Raw genomic sequence first — 26324 nt, forward strand, 5'->3', positions numbered from 1 at the left:
CGATTGTGATGTCCAATTTATCTAGAACCTTCTTCAAGGCATACCCGAATACAATATTTGGCGATTCGGGAAATCTTCGGTCATATTACTATACGACACCTAGATGAGTTTTATACAAGCTTCTGTGTTTACAATTACTTGAAAGCCTATATAAAATTCTATTGTAGGGGCAATATTGCTATAGGACACCTAGGTAAGTGTAATAAAAGTTTCCAAAGCCTTTAATATTGCTCGAAAGCCCACAATAAACTATAAGTTTTTAAAAAGCAGACCTGGTAAATATGGCGACGATACATTCATAAATATATAAGAAAAACGCATTTCAATTTTTAATTTTAAGTTTCAGAAGGCTAAAATATAAAATTAGGTAATGGTAATCGAAAAGTTACCATTATAAAACAAAAAATGATAAGCTGGATGTTTATAAAATTGAAGGTGCTAGTTTCTTAGTATTAGGAATTTGCATTTACTTAGTCGATGCTTAGTACTGTTACTGTAAATAACAAATTCACATTATCCACAATTCGCGTTTTACTAACTTGCCTGTTATTCACCGAGCTGCATAACTAGATCTCCAATTTTTTCAAACTATTGATAAAATTAGTTCATATAAATTTGGTCGACTTTTCCGGGTACCCACCACCACCCCGCACAGAACCACATCTTACCACCAATACAACGCCCCGCTCTCCAAACGAGCAACAGTGTAGAGCGGACAAGTGTGCAAGGCTGTGATCCTATCGCTCTGAAACTCCGTGTAAGACTGAGCGGCGTGTTCGAGTTTATTAGAGGCGGGAGATAACAACTCGTCCAACCACGTGGCGACTTTACCAGACTCTGTGGCCACGGAGCACCGAGTCGAACAAGCGGATAGATGCACGACTTTCTCGCCTGTCAGATTCAGCGGGATCGTTTTCGGATGATGGATGTTGGGATTCTGGAAGTGACACGAATTATTCGAGTTCAACCAACTTATTACGCCAACATGTTTGAGGGTCACTAAACGCTAGGTGACAACTAAAATTAGGTTAGGGGAGACCTTCGTTTGCAGACTACTAAAATAAGTGTCTAAGCCACTCTACTTGATACCCAAATTTAGGTGTGTCCAATTTTGACAACCTAACGCTTATCTAATTAAATCAAATCTCCAAGTTGTGTAGATAATGTGTGAGAAAACATTTTTTTGTTGATAATCAAATTGAATACAAAGCAGCATTTTTTGAGAATCATCTCGAAATAATAAAACTATTGGGATCAATGGTGAATGTAGTGCGCTGAAACATAACTTGATTGGTTGTTTTCAATTGAAATTTTTGTTTAAATTGTTGCTAATAGTTTTAACAAAAGGAAAAATAAGAATAAACGGTTATATAAGCTTCGTTTTTGTAATATTTGTTAATTTAAAGTCGGTAAATGTGTCTAGGCATACCTCCGGATGCTTGTACGGCTCGTGGTCGTTCCATTTCCACTGGTAAAGCTGTCCGTTCGACGACAGAGCGATCAGCTCGCTGTACAGCGTCGCGATTTGGCAAAATTTGGGTGCCGGTTCCGGCCAAAACTCCAAATCGTCCGATATCCACAACGGACACGCGTTGTCTTTTTTCTTATGGTCTGAAGAATCAAGCGTGACGACAGTGTCCGGCGAACGGCAACGAAAGCGCACCCTTACCCGAATCCTTGTCGTAAGGGCTGTCCCTTAAAGCGGTCTCGAGCCATTTCCTCGGGCCGAAGTAACGTCGCTCCCGCCACCCGGATAGATTTTCGCGGTCGCGCTCGGCGTTTCCGCTGCCGCCTCCTCCGCTACCGCCACCGGCGCCGCCGCCCCCGTTTGCGTTTGCGGCACCTACGGGCGGCGCGTCGCGGTCCGGCAGACGGCTACGGCTCCCGCTGCCGCCACGGCTGGTAAGGAAGCTTGTTTGAGCAACGCCAAACGCAGAGCGGGTTAAAGTTAGTGGAAAGAAAAAAAAAGAAAATCCAAAGTAAAAAACAAACGAAACCCAGGGGCAAAAAATAAAAATCTAACAAGTCAAGGTGATCACGCGTTTTCGAAATTCGGGTACTGGGAAATGGATACGAAAAGTATTATGATCGGTTTAGTGTGTAAGGAAATGTTTGAGTTTAAAATCTAATCCAGTCGACTGCTAAAAAAAATTTTGAACAGCGCGAACAAGTGAGATTACCTCAAGGGGGATTTCGGTGGTGGATCTGTGTACACGAAATTACCAGTTCTATCAGAATTACACCTAATGACATTAAATCCAGCTCAAATTACAACCAATTTGTAATAATTACCATTGCAATGATCTTTCTAGTTAAATAATGATAACTAAGTAAAAGAAATATAAATACATATTTTTTAATCTACATTGTAAGGACAATGACAAAAATACATTAAAAAAAAAAAGACAAATAATATCAAAGTTCAAACACATACATAAACACAATAAATTAAATAATAAAATTAGTGGAATAGAAACAAAATTCATATTTCATCTTGCAATACCATTTTTAAAAAAATTGATTAAAAATCTGATCAAATCAAAATCTGATTCATATTTGGTAAAACTAATGTGTTTCAAAAAATAAATCAATCTTATAAGATCCCGAGAGACAACCAGAAAGTGAAATTCAGCAGCCATAATCGCCCAAAAAACGTAACTATTTTCACGTGAGTAAAGTTTTTTCAGAACTTTAGAGCTTTTGTTTATATTTAATAAATTCACAATTCTTTTAGGTGAAAAAGGACTGTCTTTTATCCGATTAAGAGGTCCACTGAAAATACACTTCTTATTTACTTTATTCACGTCATTTTTTTTGGTTTAATTAAATCATATAGTTATTAGTAAGGAGAGGAGAAAATGCAAAATTCACTTTTTGTCTGCAATTTTTCCAATAATCGAGACCTATCGGACCGTTTTCGATAGGGCACGTGTTTATTAGTATATGTCCCGTACTTTACTGCTTTCTTATATATGAATGGATTTATAGAATGACCCAGGGTAAATCCACACTATAGGGTTTTCCCAGTAAAAGCACAAAGTTCTTTGTTAAATTAATGAAATAGAACATAATGAGAAAGTTCAAAGGGGTGGCAATTATAAATATATTTGATATCGTCTACTTAAACATTCTTGTGTGCATTGTTTTATAAACTGAATTTTGTCTGTCTCTCTGTCCAGTTTTTGTTAAAATGCAGTGGATAAAGGGGGCTTGCAGTAGGGCTTGCGATGGCACCAATTTGTTTTGTAGTTTTGTTCGAAAATTGTAACCACATTTTCACATTTATTTTTTTGTTATTGTAAAGAAAGAAAAATAAATTTTGGCTTTTATAACTTACGTATTTAAGCACATTATTGGCAGCTACTGTTAATATATTCACAAAAGTTTTCAAACATTTTATTTGGTAGAAGCAGGAAATTTTTTAAAAAAAATTGTATTTCTAAAAGCACTTTCAGTTTATTGTAATTAATAATTATTAATTATTTTTTTACTCATAAATATAAAATGGATAAAGAAGCGATGAAAGTTAAATTCTACGAATATATTAACATTACTCCACAAAAAGCTAACGGCTTTCGTATGACTGCGGAAAGATACAAAACTAATAAATGATGTTAAATCCGCTAAATCTGCTCAGAAAAAAGAAAATCGTCTGGTTACTAAAACATTATGATATAGTGTATGTATGTAATGTGGATAAACTAATTGCGCCAATAGCAAATGAAAAAGTGCTGTATTATGTTACTGTTGAAGAATTGTTTGAAGTTTTATATGAAACTCACTTATCAATTGGACATGGTGGACGAGACAGAATGAAAAAGGAACTTAACCTTCGCTTTAAAAATATAACAGCACAAGATATTCAAACATTTTTAAATAATTGTCAAGTGTGCCTTAAAAAAAGGCCGAATGAAAAGAAAGGCTTGGTGGCTAAGCCAATGGTGTTTTCTCATTTTAATTTAAGATGTCAAGTAGATTTAATTAACTTCCAATCACAGCCAGATGATAAATTTAAATTTATATTGGTATACCAGGACCACTTAACAAAGTTTGTCATTCTTAGAGCTCTTAAGAATAAGACAGCTAATGAAGTTGCTGATCAACTCCTTCGAATTTTTTTACTATTTGGGGCACCATCTATTTTGCAATCCGACAATGGCCAAGAATTTGTTAACCACGTCATTGCTGATTTGAAAGGTTTATAGCCTGAATTAAAAATTGTTCATGGGAAGCCACGCCACAGCCAGTCTCAAGGCAGTGTTTAGCGTGCGAATCAAGATATTGAGAATATTATAATCGCATGGATGCAACAAAATCAAACCAGTAATTGGAGTAGAGCCCTTCACGCTGGTATAAAGCGAAGTCCTTTGGACAATCCGCCAAGGTCGGCCTTACTTCTTCTTCCTTACCACACGAGGTATAAAACAATATAAACAGTGAAGAAGATTTGGAGAAAATTCTTGAAAATGTCAACGGTAATGAAGAAAGTGTCCAGGAGATTCCACGACTTGAAACCATTTTGGAAGATGCTCTAGAATCAGATATAATCTTCAGTGAAGATGCCGGGGAATTGCTAGTGGTTCAAGATGACACGGAACAGCGTTGTTGATGGATGTGACATTTTACTTAATTCGGAATGTAATAAAATGTGCGATATTTGCACGGTGCAATCACAGACCAATAATGCCCGAGCAGAATCAAAAGAAAACATAAGCAAGCTAAGCGCATGAAATTAATTTCCGATGCTTCGCATCCTCCGGCGAAGGTAGGAATGACAGTAAGAATTAAGGTACCGGAAGTTGATAGAGGACGGGGAGATTCTCGTGCAATATTGGGATGGTTATTAACCAAACCGGATGATGACTATTTTCAAATTGGAACACGCAATGGAATTTTAAAAGGGTTATATTCCAGATTTCAGTTTAGCGTGTGTCCCGAAAATATATTAACGCCAAATGATATTCAAGACAATGCCATTGAATTACCATTACGAACTATTGCAACCAAACAGTCGATAGGTACCGGACAGGGATTTTCTAAATGCCAATGTAAAACAAAATGCACAACAAATAGATGTGCATGCCTTGAAGCAAAAAAAATGTACAATTCCAAATGCCATGGAAGTTTTAATTGTTCAAACAAATAAAGTGTTTTTCTTATTTTTAAATGTGTTTGTGTTTCAAATTATTTTCTTTCTATGTTAGGTGTTTTTGTATTTTTATGTTCTAACTATCTCTAGTGAAATAATCATCGAGTCAATAATTAATTTAATTATTCGCTAAACTAAATTTTATTTTGAAATTCATCAATTAACGGTTTGATTGCAGTTGGTTAGTAACTGCATGCATTATCTAGTTAATGCATGCAGTTACCAGTTAAAGTGTTCATTCCAATAAAATGGGAAGTGAATATATGCATTGGCTAGTAAATGTATACATTGACTGGAATGTACACTTTGACTGCAACATTTATAAAAACAACTCATTCATTTGTAAGTATAGCACTCACAAAATTGGAGACTACCTCTGGTTCTTTGGCAGATTCGGTAGCTTTAATAAATCAATTTGAGGTAGATTTCAAAAAAGTTTCTGCGAACTCGACTTGCATAAATCAGAAACACAATTAATTCCAAAACTAAAAAAACTGTCTGATAACTTTTGTAGATGTTGAGCGAAGTTTTTCCATTTTTCAACATATTTTTACAGAAAAAAGACACAATTTTCATTTGGGAAATTTTGGAAAATATTTAGTTATCAATTGCTTTTATTACTGCAAAGAATAATTTGTTAATTTACTAATTGTATGTTGCGCGGGTTGATATTCAATTGTTAATTGTATATATATATATATATATATATATATATATATATATATATATATATATATATATATATATATATATATATATATATATATATATATATATATATATATATATATATATATATATATATATATATATATATATATATATATATATTTTATAACCGCAAATAAGCATTTGTCATTGTACGATTTTTATGTTTTGCAATTTGCTATGTAAGTATCATTGTGTGTATCTATGAATACAAAACTTTGAATACTATTTTTTTTTTGTTTTATTTATACAAGGTATTCGAAAATTGAGTTCGGAAACTTGGCGGAAAGATTCAAAGCGGTAAAATAATGGTAGTAAGTCATGTAACAAAAATTCGAAATCTTAATATTTTCCGAGTTATTGCTTGTCAAAATATTTTTTTTTCTTTTATTTTTCACGCAGTAGGCTTAATTAATTCTCAACGGAATTAGCTGGTCTTTTACACAGCCCCCTGATTTAGTAAAAGTCATCATTACAAAATAAAAGTGTTTCAGAAATCTGCCACTTGAGAGCACTTTACTTAAAACATTTTTTTTATTTTCCATGTATTTTGTTTATTTAGGCTGATATAGCAAAATAGAAAAGATTACCTCAAGCAGAATCACAAATCCTCAATAAATGTTACTCTTGTTTTGGGTCAATGAGTGTAATCGTTTAGCCACAGATCGACTTATTTATTCTCGGTCCAAATACCCCGCACTTCTAATTTACAGAAAGGTGATACTGGATATCGCGATATAGATTTCTGTTACGGAAAAGCAAGTGGAAATGCAGGCCAGCATTATTAACTTGCAAGCGAGGTGCACTAAATTTTTTAAAACAGTATGCTACAAATTCAAAAGGTGAAAAAAATGTACATTTAACATTTGCGAAAATAAAAAAATTATTAATAATAATCAGGAATTAAAAACGCTAAATTATAAAACGCTAATTACAATTCATTTTCAAAATGCCATCCTTCATTTCTAACATTTTCTTATACATTTTAAAAAAACCCTGTTGAATACGAACATACGCTTAACCTGTTTCTAATGATTTACCAACCGTTTATTATTTTTTGTCGTAGATAATCGATATATGGTATAGCTGTTTCATTAACTAAAGACTTTAGTACCCCCAAAACAAGAAGTCCATCGGATTAAGGTCTGGCGAGCAAGGCGGCCAAGCTAGAGGTCCGCCAAACCTATCCATCGATGTTCAAATTCCTGATTTAAATACCCTCTCGTGCAGCCCATGTAAAATGGGGTGGACCGCCATGTGGCATTAACTACATGTTTTATCTCCACTGCAAGGGTACCTCTTCCAGCAAAGGTGGTAGTTGCTTTTGGATAAATTGCAAATAATGGGTGTTTTTTTTTCGATGTATAGAACTTTAAGTTGGTATTACTGTTCGAGATGGCGACCGATATAACAGCTGTCACGTGATTTATTCTCAGTTTGGTTTGGCAATTCATCATGAATAGATTCACGCCTGAACAACGCTTGCAAATAGTGCAATTTTATTTCGAAAATAATGGTTCTATGCGGAATACGCATCGCGCTTAAAGGTCCATTATATCGTCGACAAAATCGTCCAACAGAGCAGTTAATTCGATTAACCATAGAACGTTTTCGCACCACGTTTACTCTTATTGATAACTCGCATCCCCAGAGACGCCTTACGGTGCGTACAGAAGAAGCTATTGCTGCTGTAGAGCGTAGCATTGAAGAAGACCCGAATGAGTCCATTCGCCATCGAACACAGGAATTGGATCTGTATCCATCCACTTTATGGAAGATTTTGCAGAAAAATCTTGGTTTACGTGCTTACAAAATCCAACTCGTGCAAGAATTGAAGCCAAACGATAATCAAGTAAGGCGTAGATTCGTCGAATGGGCCCAAACGAGAATGCCGTTGTTCCCGATTTTCATAAGCGAATTTTGTTTAGCGATGAAGCGCACTTCTGGTTGAATGGCTACGTCAACAAACAACACTGCCGCATTTGGAGCGAAGCTAATCCTCAAGTGTATGTCGAAACACCGTTACATCCAGAAAAACTGACTGTTTGGTGCGCTTTATGGGCTGGTGGAATCATTGGTCTATACGGATAAGCCACAAACGCTTGACCATTTGGAAGACAACATTCACCGTGTTATTGCCGATATACGGCCACAAAATCATCGAAAATTGGACGTCCAGATTGGACTACATCCGCGCCAGCCGTGGCGGTCATATGCCAGAAATCATATTTAAAATGTATTGCCGCAAGATTATCTTTCGGATAAATAAAATCCATGTCAATCAAATAATCCATCGTTATTTTATTGCAACTTAAAGTTCTATACATCGAAAAAAAAACACCCCTTACATTGCCCCATTAAGCGATCCGTTAAAGAAATGAGGTAGGTACTATAAGGTTAACTCATATAGTCCCTGCCAATACATTTAAAGAAAACCGACGGTGATGCTTTCCTTCAATTTCTGACGCATATTTCGAAAAATTTACAATGCCATCACGACTGAATGCAGCCTCGTCAGTGAACAAAATGACATTTAAGAATTTGGAATTTTTCCATTGATTGCATAAAATTACTCTCATACAGTGCTTGAACCCTTTGAACATGAAAGGGCCGAAGATCACTTCCATGAAAAAACTTCCCAAACTGTAGAGCAAGCAATTCTCCACATTCGAAGTACTCTTTTTTCTCTTGCAGTGTTTGTTTTATACCTTGATCTCCCTTTATTCATTTATCAGGTTTGAATGACCCTCTTTTACCAAGTCTTCTGTGTATGTTGATGTATGTCTTAGCAGATAGAACGTTTCAATTGGGATAAGCCTCAATATAAAGAAGACGTAGCAAAAATGCAAATCGCGAAATTCAGTATTTGATGGTTCATCACAGTAGCAGTTGGATAATAACTCTCTAACTAACTAACTAACTTTTTAGTTTTAACGGATTGTGACCTTGACTTTAATATTCACATTTACAGCTAAAATTCGATTTGTGTCAATGTTCTAGGTAAAGTGCCCTCTAGTGACAGATTTCTGAAACACTTTTATTTTATAACGATTACATTTACTAAACCACCTGTGTAGAAAATACCACTGCGTTAAAAATAAAATTTAAAAAAATGAATTTTGACAAGCTATAACTTTTACATGACTTACTACCATTATATTACCATGTTGAACCTTTCCTCCACGTTTCCGAACTCAATTTCCAACCACCCTGTAATTATATATAGGTCTGTGGTATCAACTAACAATTATATGATTTCTGAAGATTTTTTTTTATAACATGAATGTTCAAATTTTTGATATAGCAAAAATGCATATTTCAAGTTTTGGTTTAATTTGATGCATATATTCTGAAAATTTGCATTTTTTCCGCTCCTAGTTATTAAATAATATAGTGACCCTACTACGGTAAAAATTAATGCGCCGTCTATGCTATTTTCGTACAGTTGAAAATCATCTTTCGCGCATGCTTCGCCCAACTGCAGCATTATTTTTTTCATGTTTGGCTCTCTACACCTATACTCCTTTTTGCTTCAACATGTTTTCAGAAAATTCAGCAGTAAAAATGCCGCATACAAATTTATTGACGACCTGCTAGCAGGTACCGGTTACACATGAAATCTTAAATCTCATGCATGCACATGTTGAATGTACTTTCTCAAAATGTTTTTCATAGTTGCTTTATAAGCTCCTGTATTATCAGCATTAGGTGGCCCCTATATTTCTAGTAGCTGTATGAATTAAAAGTATCAGATTGCTGACATTTCTCAATGTACCATTAGAGTCAGACATGTTTTTAATGAGTTCCCCTAATTACCTCCAAAACTTCCTCAAGTTACCACTATAATTCTACTGAACTCACCACAGGTTCCACTCATTACTATCACTGTGCACACTAAATTACCACAACGAAATCAACCTCAGGCTTAACAAACGTTAAGAATGAATTTAAGGAGAAAACGTTGAGAAATAAATAGAAAAGAATTTTATTGTTTATTGTTTTACGATCTCACTTGAATTCAAAAAGCAAAAACAGAAAAAAGTGTTTCTTTGAAATTTACTTTTGCTCATTCTCCTGAACGCCCAGCCAATTTTTGATTTGGGCACTCTCTCACTAGTATAAGAAAAAACACCTTAAATTACTAAACGAAATATTATAATGGGTGCCTAAGTTATGGGTAAAACTAAGAAAACCGTTAGCAAAGGAGAGTTCTAGGTTTAGGAATAAGTGCCTTAAAACACCACCAAGAAGGTGGCGGCGCAGGACCGGCCGACCAACAGAAATAAAAAGAGAAGTTAGTTTACTCAAATTTCATCCTCAAATCTTACTTTCTCACTCCGGCGTAGCCGAACATGTCTTCGGAGAACATCGCGTCCGCGTCAATTATAACAGAATGGTCAGAGTGAAATCCACTATCCAGTAGGGATATCAAATCTTCCGGTACGTACGAGTCGGCGGCGTCGTCGCCTTCTTCACCTTCCTCGTCGTCGCGCGACAGTAGATTATTTACGGCCAGGTTTACGTCTAGATTCGTCCTCTGGATGAATTCGGCAAATTGTCAAATTGTTTTCTGCGAAACATTCTGCACTGACTCACCTGTAACTCTCTAATTATCAAGTTTCTGCTTTTCCCTTGCAAAACGACCTGTGCCTGCAGCACCAGTTCTTCCGGCACGTAAGGGGCGGGGACAGTTACGACGGGTCGGCCTCCGCTGGACGCGCTAGTCCCTATAATGACGGGAGCGACTCGGCTACCTATTTGATCCGGAAATTTCAAGTTGTTTTAACACGTTCTAAATTAATTAATTAAATTATTATGTATAAGTAATTTCGTTACACAAAAAAAAGTATTAGTACACGAAGTTCAATTCTCTTATATCGCACGGTATCTTGGAGGCAGAGTTTTAAAAATCCCATGCACAAAACGAATGATAAGGCACTTTTGCACCATGTGGAACGCCGTAAAACTAGTTACTTACATACTGTGGAAAAAAATATCAACTTTTGAGGCTGTTTAGGGAAGAAAGACGAATACGTTCATGGCTTAACAATAGAAGAGAATTTAAGAACAGCAGGAAATAGGCGTTGTACACAACCAAAGAAGAAAGACGAATCAAACAGTCACAGATTGACTTCAGAACTGTATGGAAATCAAAATTTTATAACAAACTAAATATAACAACGGAAAAAAGGTCCGAGATAAATTGAAACATTTTTATATCTAGTTTGAGCCTGACAAAATATGATATTTCTTTGTAAAGATTGTAGTGCCATGGATATACAGACAGAGATAGCATTTTGACGTGATGCAAATATCTTGAGGTTGGCAGCGCAGAACATCACCGGGTTTTTTTTAAGCAGAATAATAATTTTATGTATTCAAAAGCATATCTAAATCAGAAATTAAACTTAATATACGTTAATAAAATGTCTTACATTATCCATAAAACAAATAGTTCTTATTTTAACAATAGCGATATGGTTTGTAAGAAATATCTTTTTTTATGTCACAATCTATAAACGCTAGCACGAATGTAAACGAATTTTTAACCTGCTCCTTGTACCACTGCTACTGCTTTTGCTTATTTTTTGTGGAAAAAGAAACTTTTTCAAAGTGAATTATGAAAATTTTAACATTGTAATATTATAATTTCACAATTTCACATTTAAGCAAAACACCTGATCCACCCCACTCTTCCCTTGCCAGATTTAAATAGCATATTTAAAATATGTACGTTTTAATTTTGAGGATGTTATGAAAACTAAAATTTTCCTCTGTATCTAAGTATCTCAACAATTATATTCTCTCTCTAGTTCTAAATAGCTTAAATAGCGGAAAACATTTTTTTTAGTTAGTTTAATCTACTCTTAAGTTCCATACAATTGCTAAGACTTTTATATACTTCATTTTTAGTAAATTCCTAGAAATAAAGGTCGAGGGCCGTTAGGTAGGGGGAACATGCATAACCAAGCATACGTAACCAAGCAAATTTTCGCCAAAATTTTGGTTTAGTAATTCCCTTGCCATATTATGTTCTGCGGTATCATCTTGTTGAAAACATATACTGAGTTGAACTTAATTCCACGTTATCCAACTCTTCTTAAAAACTTTGTATGAAAGTTTTCAAATTTTCAAAAAAAAATTACGTAGTTGTTTACTGAGTACACAACAAAATATTAAGTGTGATATGCAACCGCAAGAAAAAATGCAGTTTTGTCAGATGTTTAGATACAAGTCCCATTTAAGAAAATGTCAATTTCAATAGCTCGAAACTGAGTAACAAAATTACCAAAAGTACTTTTAAAAAATACCAAATATTTAAAAGCACCCTGGATCTTCTAACTCAATCTAAAAAAGAGAACGAAAACGAAAAAAAAAAACACTGTGTAGTTCCTATCTTTTTCAGGTGTTGAGTTTTTAATACATTCAGGCTTAATGATTTTTATTTTTATGTTTTCGTTAGTACAGGTTTATATTGGTAAAATTTATTATAGATGTCCAAAATTAGTTATAAACCCCTGGGCCTTTTTAAAATAATCTGCTTTCTTATCTTTACTGGGAAAAGAAAAGCCTTCTCGAGTTTCTTAACATCATTAGTTTCTTATAAGACTGACTTCGGTATAAAGTTGAAGAAGGCTCTCACATCCCAAAACATTGTTCTGAAAGCTAGAATCACTTACCACTATTGCTGCCACCTCGAATTGCGGTGTTGGAACGCTGACCCGGGAGTAACCTAGTGTTGGCTCGTGTTCTGCAACCTCTACCTCCTCCACCGGTTTTGTTACCGGCAGCGTTTCCTCCGCCCCCGCCAGAACCACCCCCCGAACCACCAGTACCGCCCCCGCTGCCGCCAGAGCTGCGCCATAACCAAGATCTTTTGGTTATGTAGAGGAAATTTTTGTTGTTGTTAGGTAATAGTGCGATATGGCGGATAGTGTTAATTAAAAATGCCCTTCATAAGAGTGAGTGTGTCCTTTTAAGAGTATCAACATATTGTCATAAAACCAGTTTTAATAATTTTTATGTTTATTACTGTAGACAAAAGTGCCAGATATAAAACAAAAAACATACTCAAACTTAACAAAATGTTGACACACTTTGGATAAAAAGAAAATCATAGCTAAAAAGGCAGTTTTAATAAATTTTGTAAAATTACAATCCAATTCAGGAGTATAGAAACTTACCTTTTGGAATCGATTTTACTCAGATCTAATCTATCTGATAATACATTATAAGAAATGCGACAAACACGGCCATCTTCTAACAGCAAAGCAATGTAAGTCGAACTTAGGCATATTCGTTTAACATTAACGCGCAGATTTGACAAGGTTGGATGTAAATTGTGTCCCAAACGATTAATTCTATCTGCCACTTCCTTTAACCTAAAAAATGTATTTGTTTTAAAATAAATAATTTCAACAACCAAAACTGTATAATTCAAATATCTCCTAACCTAAGAATTCCTTTAACCTAAAAAAATACGAGTTGGAACTTTATATGTATATTATAGTTTCATATTTTTTAAATTTAATTTAATTATTAAAAATAAGTTTAGATTCACTCAACATTTAAAAAAAAAAATACCACATAGATTTAAATTTCTTAATTTTTGTAGTATTTTTAATATCCTTATTTAGCTTGTTATAGAAAATAAGATGAATACAACGATAACATTGTAAAAATAAATATATAGGTTGGTTTATTGTAAAATATTGCATTCGGCGATAACTTTAAACTAAACTACTTTGGTGACTTCCATTTAATGGCAAATTTAAAATTTGTTTATTACCATTTGATTGAATTTTTTACACTAATAAAATACAACGCTAAAGTAAGTGATCGCAATGTGATTTATAAATCATGATCAATCCTAACAATGCCTTCAGCTAAGAATTTAAATCTGCACAAGATAGATAAATCCTTCCCTTATAAATGAAATCAAAAAATTAGAACTGCGATTCATTATCGTATTCATTTTATAAAATTACGCTAGATTTGGTTCCAAAAAATGTAACGTGGTATCCCAGGCGTGTGAAGTTATACACGAAATGCGGCTTAATTTGAAAAATGTCTAGCAGCACCCAAAGAGAACGTTTGAAAACGAAAATGGAGGTGATCCTCCCTGATAAAACTTAAATCAGCGTGTTAGGACTTACCTGTCATTGAACTGTTCGTCAGTCCCAGGTAAAGGATGCACCACGTATTGCAACGAAGTCATTTTTCGCACCAACTACAAAACTTCTATAGTTTTTGCTAGTCAAAGAGTATACATATTTAAGGAAAACCACAACACCTTCAATAAAGATCCTCCATGTTGGAATAAAATCCGAAAATCGGAAGTCTCCTTCTGGAATTTCTTTCTTTGTGACAGAATGGTAGCCTACGGAAAGTAGGCTGACATAATACGTAAGCCGTAACCAGGCAAAAACGTGCTAAGCATAATGACTGCAAAGTCAAGAAAATGATTCACCAAATTCATTTATTTTTTAGGCAGCGTTTTCTCTAAAATCATTCTGGGATAGCTGCTCACCTTTTATTTTCGTAATTTAAATCGAATCATATTAACGTTTAAGCACATCGTCTTTTGTGAATAAAACCTGTTGTTCTGTTTAGGCGTCGGATCTTTACATGTGTTCTGTATTCAGTGCTCTGTTTGTGGTTTACGTTTAAAATTTATTTAAACGTTATTATATATTTTTTGTATTTTGTAATTCATTGTGTTATATAGTGTCGTCGGCATGTTAAAAAACTGTCCCAATTCTATTGATGTACAGGTAAACCAAGTATTTTTTTTAAATTAACCTTTTCATAAATTAAAAAATTTACAGGATTTACAATTCAAATTGCAATGCCGTTTAAAAGTCTTTGAGAATACAGATTTGTCTACTTTTCCAATCGATTATAGTCTAGTTGCCTGCGCTAGCAGATATGGACTGTTGTTTTTAGGAACAAATTTAAAATGCTTTCAAGGTACCAGAGTCGCTAGTAGGTTTTTTTTTTGACAGTCCTGAGACGTAATTTTTTAGCAATACAAACTAAGGATTTATTGCATTATACTCCAAAACATAAGGATGTATCTGATTATTCAAGAAGGAATGTTAAATTACCCTCAACTCCGAAGCATCTTTGTGTAAATTGCGACGGCACATTACTGGCCGTGGTTGTAAACAAAGATGAATGCCCTGTGGTGTTGTTTTATACTGTCACATCATTTTACACAAAGGATGTTAAATTAATAAAAGAGATCCGACTCTCTGCAACACCGAATACTTTTATAAAAGAAATAAATTGGAATCCTTCCCTTCCCGGTATATTTACAGCATGTAAAAGTGATGGGAGCTTGGGAGTATATGAATTCAAAGGTGATGCGGTGAATTTTAATGAACTGCCACCCTTGTCTGGTAGTACTTCATTCAGTTGGAGTCCCAAAGGTATGGCGTTTTTGTAGTCAAAATAAATTTGGTATTTAAGAACTGTTTGCAGGAAAACAACTGATTGTTGGGTCAATAAATGGCAAAATTACTCAGTATAAGCCAGATTTGAAGCCGGTAAGGGTTATCAAAGAACCTCAACTTCAGGGTCAGCATTCTGTAATTCGTTTACAATGGGTTGCAAATTATCAATTTATTGGGGTCTATCAGTCAACAGAATCATCCTTAATTCTAGTTATTGATGCTCCTAAAGTGGGTGAACCCGTTTTTACCAATTATGATGATATTTGCTACAGCAATTCATCCAGGCCGCCCCAGTTTTACTTCATCTTCGAACAACAATGGTATAAATGTATTTTTTATGGAGTGTAGTAAATATTAGAATTTCTCTATAGGAATCTTCTTATGGTAGCTTCTGCAAACAGTACAGAGGTTGGTGTACTGGGAAACACAAATGAAACCTGGACCCAGTGGATAATGCAAGATTCAGCACGGGCAGAGCTGCCTCTAAGCTCTGATCATCAGGAAACTCTGCCAGTAGGATTAGGATTTGACATTAGTTCCACTGTACCTATACCATGGGGCGAGGGAAGCATACCCCCTTGCCCGTTGTTACTTCTTTTGTCACATCATGGGATCTTGTGCTGTTTTCATGTTGTTAACTTGAAACAAGATACACCTTCACTCTGCACACCACCTGACAACATCTCAGACACATCCGGTCTGGTTTACTTTATCAAACAACAAGAAATTCATGAAAATAAAACCCACCTGGCGCACTCAAAGGATAATGAAAATATAAAGCCTCTACCTGCATTAAGTCCATTTCTTTCTTCCTCTGGTCAAGCTACTATTACACCAGTTAAACCTCAACAATCTGCTCAACTATTTGGAGGTCAAGCCACGATTACACCCCTTAAACCACAGCTGTCAATTTCGGTAAATAAGCCACTTGAATCTGCAGCTGTTATGCCTACTCCAACAAATACAACTACAGAAAAATATTCCGCTATATTCTCAGCATTGAAAACTACAGCTGCTGGACCTCCACAGCCGAAACCAACTGCTATTTCCACAAAACCCGCAATTGTTCAGCAAGAAGAGGTGAAACCCAGTTCTGTGGCTCCAACATCCCTTAAAGGGGAAGATCAACTCATCGACCCCAAACTTAAAGCTGAAAACAATGCTATGCTGACCCAAATGATCAAAGAGGAAACTACTTACTTAGAGTCGGAATTGAAAGCGATTCTTCATCAGTCTCGTTCTGTTAAAGTGACCGTCGGGGTAGATGAGGAAAAAACCTACATGGTTCAACAACTGAATTCCCTCCAAGAGTTTCTTAAAGAACTCAACACTATCTGTGTAGGTCAGAGCTCAGAGGTCCACTGTCTCAAGCAGAACCTTTTACAGGCGTGGGCTTGGTTTGAAGAGGCCAGGTCTCACTACAACACAGCCAAGAACGAAGCAGTAGCTTTATTAATGAAAAGCCGACCTTTGGACTCGCTTTCGCAAAAAAGAAAAAACGACATTAAGCAGTTGATTTATTACATTGAGTCACAACTCTCGCAAGCGAACAAGGCACTGGACGAACAGTGGAATAATTTTCAGGATTACGCCAAGAAGACCCACAGGGTTCAGATGCCTACAATGGAGGCCATATTTCAAACAATGGTCAGGCAAAATGCGGTATTGCAAAAGCAGGTAGGTCTCAAGCAAGTTTTCACGATGAATGCTCGTTTTTCTTCGGGAGTTTTGTGTTAGATCATTGAAACTTTGTAGCTATCTACATAGCAGTTCAAATCTACCAAGAGTAATTTTTTCTCGTTAACTAAAAACACCTCGAATTTGATAACTACTAAGTAAGTAAATTTGAACCTCAACAAATTTGTTGTTTAACAGTTACAGTGAGGTAAAGTCCGCCGGCTGTATCACAATGTAGTAATGAAGCTTTTCATCATGATAGTCACTGTTTGTTAAACAACCTGTATCAGTATAAAAAGGGCAAGCAAAGTATTATATTAAATATCACTACAGTTATAAAAATTGGAAGACAGATTGAGTTTATGAAGAAGGTCCCCTTTCAGAAACGATTTTTGAAAATTTTATGTGTAAAGGACTAAAAATAATACTGGAAAATAAGAGCAGTTAATTAAATTTTAAACAGATTTTCCATATATCGAAAAAAATCTCAATAAGCTTTTTCTGCTTGATGTTTTCAAGGTTTGTCTTGAGGGTAGTATGTTTTTTGGCTTTCTAGATATTGTAAACAATGTGTCTGGTAAATAATTTTATACTTTTAACACTAAACGACCTTCACCTTGAAATAAACACTTTCTAGGAATATTTTCATCTTGCATGACATTCTCCATAACTTAAGGTTACTGCTTTCCTCTTTGAATAACTCAATAAGAAATGATTAAAAGGGGAAAATGCAAGTTATATTATATATTAAGCAAAGATACATCAGAGAGATTAAAAAGGTTATTAACACGGGCTTTCACAATATATACAAAAACTACTAAAAATAATACTGGAAAATAAGAGCAGTTAATTAAATTTTAAACAGATTTTCCATATATCGAAAAAAATCTCAATAAGCTTTTTCTGCTTGATGTTTTCAAGGTTTGTCTTGAGGGTAGTATGTTTTTTGGCTTTCTAGATATTGTAAACAATGTGTTTGGTAAATAATTTTATACTTTTAACACTAAACGACCTTCACCTTGAAATAAACACTTTCTAGGAATATTTTCATCTTGCATGACATTCTCCATAACTTAAGGTTACTGCTTTCCTCTTTGAATAACTCAATAAGAAATGATTAAAAGGGAAAAATGCAAGTTATATTAAATATTAAGCAAAGATACATCAGAGAGATTAAAAAGGTTATTAACACGGGCTTTCATAATATATACAAAAACTACTAAAATTTTTACGAAAACATTGAATTAATTAGATATAAATCCAGATATCGAAAATTAGAAGAAAAAAATGCTACTTTATTTATCTACTTATACAATTAAAGTAGTATAGCCTAGTAATAATCGTAAAATACTTTCATAACTTCTGGAAAAAAAAATCCGGAAAACTTTTGCGTATTGACGAACGCAAGTTTTCATTTGCTACCTACACTATCAGACAAAAGTAGAGCAACATCTTCAAAAATAAGATATATTTAACACAAGTCCCAACATTATGATTATACATGTAAGGTATTCTATACATTAAAGTAGGATATGATTTATTGATGATCACAAATGAATTTATTTTGACATTACTTTTAAATGCGTATTAGTGACGCGTCAAAAATAGAGCAACATTTCTAAAATTTGTTCAAAAAGACGCTTTTAGTAAAAGTAAATGCACAAATATTTCGTGTTGGGTTTATTTTGTGCTAAGTTAACCATTTGTGTGCAGGACTAGTTATGCCAAGAGGAATTCCAATTTTAAAAGACCTAAAGCAAAGAGTAGCAAATGCATTTATGGAAGGTACCAATCAAGCTAATATTTCAAGACAGTTTATGTTACCTCGGTGCAGCGTATCTAGAATAATTTCATCGTATAATGACAGAGGACACTTGAAAAATTGCCAAAATCGGGAAAACCCAAAAAAACAACGGTTTTGACTGACAGGTGCATTAAAAGAATTGCTCAACAAAATCCTTGGAATTCCGCACCTCGAATAATTGCCGAAATTCCAGAAATTACGGTTGATATACGAGCTGTGCAAAGATTAGTAGCTTCAAAGTTGTTCAGTAGACGGCCAGCAAAAAAACCGCTAGTTTCAGCAAGAAACAGAGCAGCAAGGTTGGCCTTTGCACGCTGGTATTTAAACTGGACCATCAATGACTGGAAAAAAGTTCTATTCAGCGATGAAACGCGATATAAAATATTCAATTCTGATGGAATGCGACGTGTGCGTAACAACTACAATTAAACATGGTAAAGGCAGTGTTTTTTTATGGGGATGTTTCTCATGGAATGGAGTAGGTCCTATACACTTCATTAATGGATTCGACAATGGATCGATTTGTTTATAGGAAGATTATGGAGAATGTTATGCTCCCTTATGCAGAGTGGGAAATGCCGTTACGTTTTATTTTTCCAACAGGACAATGATCCAAAACACTCTTCACAACTCGTTCAACAGTGGTTTGCAGAAAACAATGTTAGAGTTTTGCAGTGGCCGGCACAGCCACCAGGCCTTAACCCAATTGAAAATCTCTGGGAAGAAGTAAAACGTCGCATTCGTACACAAATGTTTCCAAGTAAACAATCGTTGATAGATAAAATTAATGAAGTTTGGACAAATCTTCCAGAAAATGTCGCTCAAAAGTTGTTAGAGTCAATTCTGCGCCGTTGCCAGCAGGTAATTCTCAATAATGGATGTTCTATAAATTATTAAGGCATGATTTTAATTATTATTATTATTGTACTAAAATGTGTGTTTAATGTTTTTTTTTTAAATAGAATACAATAGAATACTGTTAAATACAATTTTTTGAAATAAAATAAAATAAAACACTGTTAAATACAATTTGTTGCTTTACTTTTGTCGCCTTTATTTTCGTCAAATTTTATATTAATTATTATTTAGCTTTCACCTTAAGGTACACCCAAAATGTTGTGAAAAATTACTTGCTATGCTAGCAAAAAGTATGAACCAAATTTTTTTTTATTTAAAAAATACTACAAAAATATGTTTGTTGCTCTACTTTTGTCCGATAGTGTAAGTAAAGACCTTAATTGTTTTGGAAACACTGCTTTCACCAAACATAAGGCAGCGGACCAAGGTAATTTTGGTCATGGATCAAGTACAGCGAAAGAATGCATAAATTTTGAATCAGCCCGAATAATGTGCAGTAATAATTGCAAATGCGAAAACAAATGCTGCCCAATGGCCGCACTTGTTAATCACATTAGATGGTGCAATTAGAATGGTTGTAATTCAGAAAATTTCCACAGTAAGCATACTCTATTCTACAGTTTTGATGTTTCTTTTTGACCATTTTAAATGGTTCTGTTGCCACTGATTGTACGATCACTTTATCTACTTTAGGCGTACATCTTAAAAGACATTTCAATGCGGTTGCGCAAGAAGACACCAGCAACGTCCCTCGCCCTTCTTTGTCTCGACGAAAAACAAGGGAGGGGACTCGACCAGTCCATCAAGCTTCAACTAAATCCTGATGGTGCGATTCAGTCCCATTACGACAATCTACTAAAACAATTAAAATATCTGTCGGTTACCAAGACCGGTAAACTGCGAAACCTCCTGAAACGAAGGGACGTTTCTCATGTGACTGTCGTCAAACCTCAGCTCTCCAGTTGGACGCCGAATCAACCCGGCAAAGCCAAGATGATAATATCGCTTTTGGGCGCTCAAATGTCGCCCGTACCGAAAAATTCGGCCGTCAGGAACTTGGACTTCACCCAATCGACACCCATCAGGCAGACGACTGTTACGCAACCAATCAGCGTTGCTAATGAAATTCCGCTCTCGAAGAGCAGCTCCATAATAGGCAACAAGCCAGGTAGCGCTTTCGTGCCGGCAACTCAGATGAAATCCAGCTCTGGTACGTCAACCACGCCGACCAATTCGGCGACTCCAACTTTTGCAAAGACCGGCACTCAGGCAACTTCTGCATCGACGGTGTTTTCATTTGGCACCTCCACGACGAAACAGAATATAACTCCGTCAACAGGATTTACTTTTAGCTCTACGTGGGCGCCAAAATCTTTAATAGTCGAGGATCCCTTTAAGAACACTGCTCAGCCAAAAAGCACTACCGACGCCCCCACATTTTCTCTATACACAACAACCACGTCATCAGTTTCACCGATTACTCAGACTTCATCTCTCTTTTCTAACATGTTATCTACCCCCAAGTCTACCTCATCGAGTTTGCTAAACGTGTCGACTACGTTTTCCAAAGCAACTACCCTGTCTGGCTTCAACTTCATAGTGCCTACTCTTCTTCAACCACCTTCCGAGGGATTTACGCCGATCGCCAACGCTCCATCTTCGATATTTTCAAAAGTTGCAGCAAAAGAAGTGCCTGAAGTATCATCCACTTTCGTTCAGGCCTCTGCTGCCTTGAAAGAGACCGCGACGACAGCGTTAAAGTTCCCAACCGGTTCGTTGTTTGGCACTCCTGAAGTCGGCAAGACTGCTGACACTACACTGCCGATATCTACAGCGACCGATTCAAACACTAGTTCCGCAAATCCCATAAGTGCTTTTGAAGGAGTTAAAATTTGTAGTCCTGCTTCCAGGACTAGCGAAACCACCACCTTCGCATCGTCTATATTTACGGCTTCGAAGCCTGTGGGGTCCATATTTTCCACTAACAGTTCGAATGTAAACATACCGTCGGCAAATATTTTAAGCACACTTACAACCTCGCCATCCACCACATTCGGTCCGTCCACAACTTCCGGTTCCAACTTGTTTAAAACACCCGCTACAACTGCGCCGAGCATCTTTGCCGCGTCTTCATCGACGACGGTTCCCAGCATATTCGGGACTGCGCCTTCCAGTATCTATGGCGGACCATTTAAATTTTCCCTTCCGTCTGCCCCTAGTGCCGCGACGACTACTACAGTTACTACAACGTCCAGTATTTTTGGGGCAGTAGCGGCGAGTTCCGCGTCTTTGCCTTCTGTTACATCTGGATCTACTCCAATAGCACTTGGAACTCCCACAACTTCATCAAGTGGCATCGAAACGCCCACAACATCTGCTTCACTATTTGGATCCGCCCCCAGCACACCTGTCACTACATCTGCGATCGCTGCTTTTGGTGCAGCACCTTCTCTGTCAAATATTTCCGGAGTGGCTCCCATTGGATTTGGTATAACAACGACGGCTACTACACCATCGAGTGTATCGGAAGTCACAACACCATCTACATCTACCACATCTAGTATCTTTGGAGCCGTTCCTTTGGTCGCACCGTCGTCAACACCATCCAGTTTGTTTGGCACAGTGGTATCTGTCCCACCTTCTTCGTCAACGGTACCACAAAGTGTATTTGGAGTAACTACTGCGTCTGCTCCAACGTCTAATGTAGGCGCAACAACTCCCAGCGGGATCGGTGGCGAAACCGCAACTAGTAATGTGTTTGGAATGTCGCTTTCAGACACTGCAACAACAGCCTCAAGTATCTTTGGAGGCAGTTCCCAAGAATCAAATATATTTGGTGGTTCGGCTACTAGTACACAGTCCAACTCTGTACTTGCTCCACCACAATCTACTGGCAGTTTATTTACTCAACCTATTGGAGGTCAAAGCATATTTGGCTCTCCTCAAACCTCTTCCGGTGGTTTTAATGCCTCCCAATCCACACCTTCTATATTCGGAACCACCTCGACCACCTCTGTATTTGGGTCACCTCAAACGAGCAGTACTACCACCGCATTCGGATCGACGGAGGGTAACACATCATCGATATTTGGCGCATCCCAACTCACCAGTACCCCCTCGGTTTTTGGAGCAACGACGGCAGCAACAAACACGACGTCCATATTTGGACAAGCTCCAGCGTATTCTACAGCTTCCGTATTTGGCACTACAACTTCAAGTAGTTTTGGCAGCGGTACTCAAACAAGTACCTTTGGATCTGGTAAACTATTTACACCAATTGTATGATTGCTGACTTATGTGTTTGTACTAGGTTTCGGTTCTTTTGGTTCATCAGCTCAGCCACAAAATGCGTTTGGTTTCGGTAATTTAAGTGTGGGCGGTGCAAGTCAATCGTCGGGAAGCATTTTTGGAGGTGGTAGTTCATTCGCGCAGGCAGCAGCATTGTCAAATCAAAATCCTTTCGCTAAAGCCGGAACCGCTTCAAATGCATTTACCAATCCAAATGCTTCCCCCAATATATTTGGCACTCCCGCTGCCACTACAGGCTCAATATTTGGATCTAACACGGGAGGCACTTTTGGAAGTGGTAAATCACTTAATTTACAGTTAGTTTCAAAAGTAACAAATGTTGACTGTGTTTCAGGCTTTGGCACGTCAAATACTTTCGCTTCGTCAACGTTCGGTCAAAACACTACATTTGGACAGAGCAGTTTTGGTAATACACCCTTTGGTGCGACGCAATCTGGTCCTTTTAGCACGCCCAATGCGTCGCCCGTAGCTCAAAGCGGTTTTGGTGCTTCACCAACCTTCCAAAAGCAATCCGGGTTTGGTAGTCCTCCCTCATTTGGAGGTCCGCCCGCCCCATCATTCGGAACAGCCCCCAGTTTTGGAGGGTCCCCTACTTTCGGAACGGCCGCTACATTTGGGAGTCCCGAGAAAGTGTTTGGGGCCCAGACTGGTAACACATTTGGATCGTCCGCAAGCCAACCAAATACTGGTTTTGGGAATTTGGCGAACCAAAACACCATTGGATTTGGAAATTTGGCGCAGCAAGCAAGCAATCAAAGTTCATTACCATTTTCTAGCGGGAGTTCTTCATTCTCAAGTTGGCGATGAAAGGGTATTAAGACAACGAAGTTACTTAAAAATTTGTTTATTTTTAAATATATGAATATAATTATCAGTGCCACCAGACACCAAATATTTACTATTACTCCAGTCCACCACCAGAACTTGTCCTTCATGTCCTTGGAGGTTGTACAGCGGAGCCTTGGGGCTTCTCGTGTCCCACATCTTTACAGTTGAATCATAACTTCCCGATAAAAATAAATGTTCACTATACTTAGACCATGCCACTGAACTGACCCATAAAGTGTGGGATGTGAACATAACCTTACATACAGAGCCTTCGGTCGACCTAGGGTCATACAGACGTATATGTCTGTCTGCAGAACTTGCCAATAATGTGTTGGAGAGAGCTGACCATGATGAACTAAGAAAGGCTTTTTGGTCCACAATTTCATTTTTGATGCCACAAAGCTGTAAAATAGCAATAAATGTAAAATTAAAAAAATATTTATTTCAAAAAATGTCTTACTTCAGCGTCCCAAAACTTAATAGTATGATCCATAGAAGCACTGTACAATACATGATTATTTGTCCAATTTATTGAAGATATGCATTCCTTATGCCCATTTAAAGTGTGTATAGGTGTTCTGGTGGAAATATCTGAAGGACCTTTTTTTTTCTTACTTGCAGGTTCACCATTATCATCACCATCTAAAGATGCTGACCATATTTTTAAATTGGTATCCCAACCTCCCGTAGCAAGTCTGTTGGAATTAGGACTAACAGCGACGGTATCGATGCCTCTCTCGTGGCCTCTTAGTTTAACCCTAGGTTCTATTTTATCTGTTCCTTCTTCCCACGCCCAAAGAATACCGGTTAAATCATGAGAAACGCTAACCAAACCCTTTGATGGTTGTTGTTGATCAACCCAAGCCACATCTTTAACAATATTCTTATGCTCCTTTGAAGAAGTCACTGGCTTACCATGAGGCGTTCTTATGGACACAGAATGATCATAACATCCTATTAACATCCTAAAAATTTAATACTTAGAGCTCAAACTGCAATTGCATTACAAATTATTAACCATCGGTTAGCAGTTTCAATGGCTGCAACCCAATCTTCATGCAGAATGGAATCCTCAGGTTGAGGAGCTGGGGTTACTTGAATGTATTCGACTTCAACTGTTGTTTCGACTGAAACACTCCTTTCTTGCAAATGCTCAATCAAGGAAACTCTGACCAACTCTCCTGAGGCAAGAAAATCAAATTGCTTCTGCTTCAAAAAATCTGGTTTGTTCTCTTTCAGTAGATGATTTAACAGCTCGTTTAGGCCGGCGGTTTCGATATTAGCAGGTACAGAAAGAGGAATATCCGGAACTGCATATCTGTAAAAGGTATAACCTCTGAATTAGTTTATATTAATTAATAACTTTACTTACTCGCTTTGTTTTGTGACAAGCCGGATTTGAATTTGGCTTTCGTTCGAATGCGACTCCTGCATGTTTGTGGACGATAGTTTAATTACTCGTTATAAAAAAATTACAAATTTAACTCATTCGTCCACCATCATAGAATAAATAAAAATCTCCCACCACAGAAAACTAAATTTTCATAAATCACTCCATAAAGTCAACGGTCTGTGATTGTGTTAACGTTCAGACGACATAACGTTCAGATCGTTATTTTTAGGGTCTTTTGGTTTTCCTGGACGTCTATGTTCACCGAAGTCGTCCTCATGTTCTCGGCAGTTTGGTTCGGTGTGTTAAAATGTCAGAATCTATCGTGATACTCGTATGTGACGTGATTCCAGCTGTCAAGCGAAATAGTTTGGTTTTGTCCGTTTCCGCTTAAGAATCGCGTCGATGAATTTCTAATAGGAACAAAAACACGGTCGTTTCGCGTGCCATGAGCTATGGCAATGCCCGTTCCCAACGTAAGCGGGCACATTCAAAATCAACTCGAACGGATATTAGAAGAAGCCGATCAAAGTGGCGAACTAAAACTGAGTAATAAAAAATTAAAGGATTTCCCGAAAACCAAGGAGAAGTTCAATTTGGGTGACACGGTCATTGCAGGTTTGTCCGATTTCGTTATCGCATTTGTTTTTCTATAAGAACCGCCGTGTTTCACGCATCGTGCCTACACAAACACAATTTGCATTGAATGAATTCGCTGTTGTATAAATAGTGTAGTGCTTCTTTTATTTTTTGTTGTGTATACGGTATGCACCTTTTACAACGCCACTGCTATATAGAATTATTGATGGTTCGTCTTTTCCAAAGAATGTGTAATAACATAATTATTAATTATTAATATGGGATATATTACGGTAAGAAAAAAATGCCTCTGCCGAATTGCGAACTTTACCTCTTGGATTTATAATATTTATTTTTAATTAATTAGTAAATCCCTCTTTTTAATGGCTTTTGTCACAGGTCTTTAATGAGTTTTCAATTCAATAACCCGAACGTTTTGCTAATTGAAGGAGCTTAATTAAATTCATTGATTTGCAGATTTTGGATTATATTTTAAACCCATTCTTCAGGATATTTCAGAAACGTTATTGGCTTTTAATATTCAACACCTGTAAAAGAATGTTTCCT

The 26324-nt window shown here is 36.6% G+C and overlaps 4 protein-coding genes across 11 annotated transcripts in view; 2 read left to right on the forward strand and 2 right to left on the reverse strand.

The window, feature by feature from the left end:
- Positions 1 to 14187, reverse strand: part of LOC132697456 (E3 ubiquitin-protein ligase UBR5) — an 84809-nt gene extending 70622 nt beyond the window's left edge. For 5 of the 7 annotated variants that reach the window (XM_060662987.1, XM_060662993.1, XM_060662991.1 and 2 more), the window contains exons 1-8: positions 14014 to 14187; positions 13042 to 13239; positions 12538 to 12731; positions 10454 to 10611; positions 10186 to 10394; positions 1670 to 1911; positions 1430 to 1611; positions 669 to 937 (exon numbers count right to left, since the gene is read on the reverse strand). In XM_060662987.1, coding sequence (XP_060518970.1) covers positions 669 to 937; positions 1430 to 1611; positions 1670 to 1911; positions 10186 to 10394; positions 10454 to 10611; positions 12538 to 12731; positions 13042 to 13239; positions 14014 to 14075 — 1514 coding nt within the window. In that variant the 5' untranslated portion in view covers positions 14076 to 14187. The remainder of the gene's footprint in view (positions 1 to 668; positions 938 to 1429; positions 1612 to 1669; positions 1912 to 10185; positions 10395 to 10453; positions 10612 to 12537; positions 12732 to 13041; positions 13240 to 14013) is intronic. The other 2 variants (XM_060662990.1, XM_060662988.1) reach the window with 2 other exon arrangements.
- Positions 14188 to 14492: 305 nt separating this feature from the next.
- LOC132696449 (nuclear pore complex protein Nup214) lies at positions 14493 to 23767 on the forward strand. Its single transcript, XM_060661266.1, has 8 exons — positions 14493 to 14631; positions 14686 to 14827; positions 14884 to 15288; positions 15341 to 15632; positions 15684 to 16989; positions 20345 to 22910; positions 22962 to 23237; positions 23295 to 23767. Exons 1-8 carry the CDS (start codon positions 14596 to 14598, stop codon positions 23765 to 23767), a joined length of 5496 nt encoding a protein of 1831 aa, XP_060517249.1. The 5' UTR covers positions 14493 to 14595.
- Positions 23768 to 23788: 21 nt separating this feature from the next.
- Positions 23789 to 25300, reverse strand: LOC132696450 (ribosome biogenesis protein WDR12 homolog). The gene is made up of 4 exons (XM_060661267.1): positions 25161 to 25300; positions 24807 to 25106; positions 24249 to 24753; positions 23789 to 24190 (listed from the first exon to the last, which is right to left on the reverse strand). Exons 1-4 carry the CDS (start codon positions 25220 to 25222, stop codon positions 23789 to 23791), a joined length of 1269 nt encoding a protein of 422 aa, XP_060517250.1. The 5' UTR covers positions 25223 to 25300.
- A 145-nt stretch (positions 25301 to 25445) lies between these two features.
- Positions 25446 to 26324, forward strand: part of LOC132697503 (leucine-rich repeat and calponin homology domain-containing protein) — a 69474-nt gene continuing 68595 nt past the window's right edge. For both annotated transcript variants that reach the window (XM_060663096.1, XM_060663095.1), the window contains exon 1: positions 25446 to 25796. In XM_060663096.1, coding sequence (XP_060519079.1) covers positions 25634 to 25796 — 163 coding nt within the window. In that variant the 5' untranslated portion in view covers positions 25446 to 25633. The remainder of the gene's footprint in view (positions 25797 to 26324) is intronic.

The sequence above is a fragment of the Cylas formicarius genome, unplaced genomic scaffold (genome assembly GCF_029955315.1).
Source record: "Cylas formicarius isolate icCylForm1 unplaced genomic scaffold, icCylForm1.1 PGA_scaffold_1__22_contigs__length_36826433, whole genome shotgun sequence".
In the NCBI taxonomy this organism is placed as follows: Eukaryota; Metazoa; Arthropoda; class Insecta; order Coleoptera; family Brentidae; genus Cylas; species Cylas formicarius.

Bases quoted from the DNA above. Each gene is read 5' to 3' on its own strand.
- LOC132696449 (XM_060661266.1), top strand. From the start codon at position 14,596: ATGTTAAAAAACTGTCCCAATTCTATTGATGTACAG. The intron at 14,632-14,685 runs GTAAACCAAGTA...AAAAATTTACAG, and splicing joins CCAATTCTATTGATGTACAG to GATTTACAATTCAAATTGCA. The intron at 22,911-22,961 runs GTAAACTATTTA...TGTTTGTACTAG, and splicing joins AACAAGTACCTTTGGATCTG to GTTTCGGTTCTTTTGGTTCA.
- LOC132696450 (XM_060661267.1), bottom strand. From the start codon at position 25,222: ATGCAGGAGTCGCATTCGAACGAAAGCCAAATTCAAATCCGGCTTGTC. The intron at 25,107-25,160 runs GTAAGTAAAGTT...TACCTTTTACAG, and splicing joins CTTGTCACAAAACAAAGCGA to ATATGCAGTTCCGGATATTC. The intron at 24,754-24,806 runs GTTAATAATTTG...TTAAATTTTTAG, and splicing joins ATTGAAACTGCTAACCGATG to GATGTTAATAGGATGTTATG.